Source organism: Macadamia integrifolia, unplaced genomic scaffold (genome assembly GCF_013358625.1).
Source record: "Macadamia integrifolia cultivar HAES 741 unplaced genomic scaffold, SCU_Mint_v3 scaffold264, whole genome shotgun sequence".
Classification (NCBI taxonomy): Eukaryota; Viridiplantae; Streptophyta; class Magnoliopsida; order Proteales; family Proteaceae; genus Macadamia; species Macadamia integrifolia.
The window spans coordinates 67,268-73,774 of NW_024868851.1; the positions used below are offsets into that span (position 1 = coordinate 67,268).

The 6,507-nt window shown below is 36.7% G+C and overlaps 1 protein-coding gene across 1 annotated transcript in view; it reads right to left on the reverse strand.

Annotated features, from left to right (window-relative positions):
• The window catches only part of LOC122066930 (GABA transporter 1-like), a 2,884-nt gene extending 1,611 nt beyond the window's left edge, over positions 1-1,273 (reverse strand). Inside the window, exons 1-3 of the mRNA XM_042630761.1 lie at positions 1,015-1,273; positions 715-837; positions 72-166 (exon numbers count right to left, since the gene is read on the reverse strand). Coding sequence (XP_042486695.1) covers positions 72-166; positions 715-837; positions 1,015-1,240 — 444 coding nt within the window. The 5' untranslated portion in view covers positions 1,241-1,273. The remainder of the gene's footprint in view (positions 1-71; positions 167-714; positions 838-1,014) is intronic.
• Positions 1,274-6,507: the final 5,234 nt, after the last annotated feature.

Below are 6,507 nucleotides of genomic sequence, written 5' to 3' on the forward strand. Positions count from 1 at the left end.
GAGGATTTACATTTCTTAGTTAATAGTATGAACTGTGACAAAGATCTTGATTGAGTTTATAATCTACTAACCTTCAGGCTACTTCCAGCAGCAATTTGGATGGCGATATTGTTTCCCAGGGAAGCCACCTGCTGAAAAAATGCAACCCACCGGTAACCCCAGGGCCCTTCAAAAATTTAAAAGATGATGGCAGTTAAGAAGAAAACATAAGGAACATAAGCACAACTAGTAGAACATCTGAATATGACTGTAAATGCTCTAACCATGTTACATATAGCTCACCTGTATCTGAATATTTTATCTGAAAAGAGCAATTGATAAATTAAAAGATGTGGAAATGAGAATAACATGAAGAGGTTTACATTTCCATGGCATTGAATGCTTAGACTCAAATTCAAGCCCTTTTTGTCCCTGGATGGTAGAGAACAGGATGAAAAGAAGAAAATTTCCATTTGTTACACCATAAACCAACGACGGTTTTTAATCAAGAAAAAATCTACAGAATCTGAATTTTCTGTTGAAAGATGAGATTTTCTATTTTTTTTCTGATAAATCTGTTAAAACAATTAAGGCAAGTATTCCTTTCAAGATTGGGTAATTAATTTATGTTGTAGACTACCTTCCTTGCTTAATACCAATAAGAAACTCTCCATAAAAACAATCAAGTAGAATTATATAATCAGATTACACAGAAACAGAGAAGCTGATACCAACCAAAGATACTCTTGGCAAGATGTCTATAAGTAGTTTGTTCCTTCCCATCCCACTTCCACAAAGCAGCAATCAAAAGACTAGAGTACCATGTTGCTATTGTTGCAGCCACCAAACTGCTTACACCTGAACCAAACCAGAGATATCAGATTTAGTCAGTGAAATGGGCTAGAAAGTTTGAAGCTTCAGAATCTCTTGTTAAGTACTTTGGAAGGTAAGAATATCAATTAAAGGGTTTTTGTGATATGGGTTTCAATCATAACAAATTTTTCTGAAATGTTAGGTGGGTTGAAGAAAATTTACCAAGAGGCCAACCCAGAGAAGCAAGAGCAAACGGCAGCGGCGCATAAGCTGCCGGAGTGGCGATGGTGGTAGCGATATGGAAGGCGGCGTGCTTCCAAGTCCCTTGCCTTCCATTAACTGAAGAAACAGCTACTCCACCACCTTCTGCATCTACCCAACTAGTGTTCCCTTCTTCTGGGGCTGATGCTACTGTTGTTGTCTTTTGTGGTGATTGTTCAGTACCCATATCTTAGTTTTTTCTGCAACTAGTTATGATAGCTTTAGCTGATAAGTTTTATTCTTAGGGGATTGAGAGATTGAGAGGAGAGTCCTTCAACGACACTCTATGGTTGTGTATGTCCAATGTATTGAATTTTGGTGTGAAATATCATCATCAGCAGGTCCTCTCAGAGTGCTGAGTGCCAGAAGTCATGGAGTGGGTCCCACACAATTTGATTCCAAGGGTATCTGCAGCTATCACATGTGAAAAGGTCCAAACTTAAAACTCTAAAAAGTCAATGGCTTGACCAAAGTACAAATAAAACCGGAGAAATTCCTCTGCGACAGCTCTCCCTGCGGCCGTCAGTGAAGCAACTTGGATGGATCATTAGTGGGTCACCACTCCGATGATTTGTTGGACATTCCTCCCACTAGTGAAGAGGTGGAGCCATGTAGGGGTGTCAAACTGTCAATCAGTCAGCCTAACTGGGTCAGTTTCCAATGGGTTTAATTGAGGTTTTCCACTTTAGGACTTCGTATAACCAGTCCAATTAAGTAATCGGTCCACATCTACTATGATGATCCTATTTATAAACGATCAATCTGGTACTTGTATTTAATTGGGCAATTAATAATCAGATTAAATAGACTTTAGACGGTTATAAATGAGCTAATGAAACATTTATTTCTAAACGGGTTTTAAATTGTCCTTAACCGTGTCACACCAAGTAAATAAGCTATAAATGGACTTTAAATATAACATGTTATTAATCATTAGTCTTGATCAAATAGCACTTTGCACTTAAAATGATTGATTAATAAATGTGTCGGGTTAATCCAGACTAATTTGAGTTTTAAACGATCAGGTCAGCTTGGAATTGACACCCCTAATGCCGTGCACCACTATCGCAGGCTGCAGGTAGAGATGCCGCAGAGGAGTAGCTTCTCTTGTCTATGCGAAGAGCTCAATGAGGTCCCTCAGCGGTGGTGGTGGTGGCAAGTGGAAAGAATAATACTATACCCTTAAACCCAAATTGGTTCCCCTAGGAGGCAGGACCATTATGGAGCCATATAAGATTCGTATGCTTTTGCATTAGTAGTATTATAAAAGAAGGTGAGGAATGAATTTTAGCATCAGGTACGCTACTTTGGGTAAGAGATCAATTGCCCTCCCTCCATCCCCCTCCCCCTCCCACAACCCAACTGTCTCTTCCTTAAATTTAAGAGATATGTAAGGTTAATAAATTAGAAATTCATCTACGTACTTATGCTGATTTTTACCCCAAAAAAAAAATCTACTTATGCTGAATTGTTCATGCCCAAACACAAGTTGGTTGGCACCCTAAAAGAAAAAGATAAAAGGAGGCTGATTTATTCCACACCCCCCCCCCACCTTTTTTTTTTTTTTTAATATTAAAAGTTAAAGTTATAGAAGGAAGGATGATTAATTAAGTCTAAAACTGTATTTTAATATTTAAATTCAATGCCGACCATATGCATAAATCTTAGGAATTATTTGCAATAAACGATTAGTATGTAATATATGTCACAACTTATCGTATCCAATGTATACGTATTGATACTATCGATAGATACTAATACTAATGTGGATTGGTGATATCGCTATTGTCGGAGGGTAAAATGCTCCAAAAATTAGTGATACAGTGGTATTTTTATGACATCGACGAAACTCCATTAGAACTTGAAAAAATGTATTCGATGGATGTCAATTTTTTGGAATTTATAGATATTTGGGGTCTTCCGTTCTGAGGGTTCCAATGACCAAACCTTGAACAAATAAGCTAAAAACGACCCATGGACGGCTTAGATACATTCCTAAGAGGCTCAAGGACAATTTAGAACCAAGAAACCACAATTAAACACAGATTGAAATTTAGTGTTAGCCGTGATATTTTGTAGTCCATAATAGATTAGGTATTCACATGCATTTTTTGGTATGTTTACAAGCATGTGCATCTTAATCAAGATAATTTTAGGGCATGATATGTTTTGCATAATTTCCAAATTAATGTTTTGTTCATGGTAACAGTCAATAGCATGCATTAAGTGTTTTCTAATTTATTCTTGCATATTCTTTTTTTTTTTTTTAGCATTTTTGGGTATTTTCAGGGTTTTTTGCATTAAAGGGTAATTTAGTCATTTTAGATATAATTAATTTCAAATTTAATAGCCTTTTAGGGTAGAATATTTTTTATTATATCCATTGTTATATTAGTACAAGTTATGTTCATATTTAAACATGCCATTTTCATTTTATTTAGTATTATAATTATGAATTTTGCATATTAAATACTTAGGATGGCAATTCTGTGATTTCCACATTTAGGATTTTTATTAGTTCCTGACAACAATAGTTCAAATTAATTTTTTTGTCTACCATCTTATATGCATACTAACCTTTGTTTTGTAATGCATGTTTGAGGTATGTCCTTAGTTTTTTTTTCTTTACTTTCCTTTTTTATTAGTATATTATAATTTTGAGGTATACATCTAGAGTTCAAACCAACTCGTCTTGTTTGGGAAAGGGTTTATATTATCTTGGACGCAATTTAGCTTGACTAGTTTTACTTCATAGTTTAATATTAAGGGAGAAAGAGCACTACCTACTTGTATTCTCATGTCCAAACATATTGGAAAATAGGGACAAATTGTGAAAGATGTCTCATATATTAATTAAGATGATCAAATACAAATCAAAGAACCTTTCCCCCACGGTCTAGTCCACCAGCTTGACCTGAGGCATGCATGATGGTAGTCTTATGTTTAGATCAATCATTTTGCATGATTACGTATATATATAATATTAATTAACCTTTAAATAGCTAGCAAGATGTCATATTTAATTTGGCTTTTGGGTTTGTTGGCGAGATTAAAGGAAACTCTAATCCTGATTTGGTAGGGAATCGAATAGAATTGAGAGGTGATTGTAATTATCAAAATAGTGATTGTAACAAATCTCCTCTAACTCTATTTAAAGAGAATGAATCCTCTCCCAAGAAGTTAAGTTGAATGGGGGAGTTATCTCCGTGGACTAGGTTCCATACTGTAACTGAACCACGTTAATTCTTGGTTCTTCTTCTTCTTCTTCTTCTTCTTCTCTCTTCTCTCTTCTTCTGTTATTCTTCCATTATTACTTGTGTGTGTGATATTGAAACATGGTATCAAAGCAGGTTGAATGATCCAAGGCATCGTTCGAATTTGCATTTTTTTTATTAGAAATTCTGGTTTTGCGTTCGTTGGGAAGATTTGATCGGTTGATCTACGGTTCCTGAAGCTTTCTTCGCTGCCTCACCTAATATCAGATAAGTGCATTGAGACTGACTGTGTTGTTCTTTATCATGTCTACATCTAATAGCATTAAAACTGTTTCACACTCTAGTGAAGTGCATAATCGGCTCACCTCCATTCTCTTAAATGAGAAAAACTATCTTCCCTGGTCTAGGGCAGTCTGTTACTTTAGGAGGCCGTTCTAAACTAGGTTATATCAATAGTGCAACCAAGGCCCCTGACCCTGCTGATCCCAAATATGTTGAGTGGCTTGCTAATGACAATCTTGTTATGAATTGGTTATTTAATTCCATGGAACCTGGAATTTATGAAATATTTTCCTATTCTGTAACCTCACAAGATCTTTAGAATTCCCTACGTGATATGTATGGTCATGTTGATAATGCATCACGAATATTTGAGTTACAACGGGAAATTGCTCATACCGAGCAGCAATCCAATCAACCCTTCGCCGAACACGTTGGAAATTTAAAGAAAAAATGGGATGAGCTTTGCCAGTACGGACCTTCTGCTCCAACCGTTGATGACTATGTTAAAAGGGAAGAGCAAGATCGGATTTTTCAGTTGCTTGCAAGCATAAAACTAGACTATGAGGATCTTAAATGTCAAATTTTGATGAGTCCAACCCTTCCAACATTCAGCAATGTGTGTGCAATTATCCAACGGGAAGAAACCCGTCGCCGTGTGATGAACCCTGATTCTAAAACAGGGGGAGACTCAGTTGAAAATTTGACCACATTGCCAACACAATGGCCCCTCAAAATTCTGCCCACACTATGAATCGATCTTTCACAGGGAAAGGTAAAGGAAAAAGCCAAGGAAACAAATACCACTGTGATAAAGACAGTCATTCAAAAAGTCATTGCTGGATTTTATTTCCACATCTGCGACCCAACTAAGAGACTAAGGGTGTTGATGCAAATGTTGCCATTGAGGCGAAAGCCGTGACTCCAGATCTTCAAGTTTCCTTAGGGAAAATTGCTATGCAACTTCAACAACTTTTGCAAGCTAATGGAATGACTTCTTCTGAATCTGGAAATTTGGCTCATTCTGGTAAGAACCTGGCCTTAACTGTTGTCCCTACTCAGAACTATTTTATTATTGATTCAGGAGCAACTAATCACATGTGTAGTTTCTCTTATGGGCTATCCAATTTTCGTAGTATTCCTAGTGGAACACATTCCCCTATCACTGTGGCAAATGGAACGCATGTTCATATTCGTGGGTGTGGCAGAATGAAGTTATTCTCTACATCTTGTGATATATTGTTTGTTCCAGATTTATCTTTTAATTTGTTATATGTCAGTAAGCCTTACTAAAGATTTGGACTGCATTGTTGTGTTTTCCCATCAGAAGGTCATGTTTTAGGACAGACAAACAGGGAAGACGATTGGTGAAGGTCGCTTGCACCAAGGATTGTATGTTCTTGATGTTCAAAGTGAAGCATTGGTGGCAAGAAAAAATAAAGATATTAAGGCTCAACTATGGCATTGGCGCATGGGACACCCCTCAGATAATGTGTTGCATCATTTAAATTCTGATTTTTCTCCTGACTCTAGTTCTTGTGAGACTTGTCGGTACTCTAAACATCATAGATTACCTTTTATTTCTAGCTCTCGTATGTCTAGTGAATTATTTGAACGTATCCATTCAGATGGGGGCATGCACCTATTGACTCTCGTGACGGTTTTAAATATTTTATTACTTTCATTGAAGATAAGTCACGTTCTACTTGGTTGTATTTGCTTACCTCTAAGAGTGAAGTACTTAGTGTTTTTCAAGAATTTTGTGCCATGATTTTCACTCAATACAATGCCCGTATTAAGATCCTGCAAACTGATAATGGGATTGAGTATACAAATCATCATTTTGAATCATTTCTTAAGAGTCTTGGTATCATGCATCAAACTTCCTGTGTTGGTACTCTTCAACAGAACGGAGTGGCTGAACGGAAAAAACGTCATCTATTGGAGGTGACTCGATCAT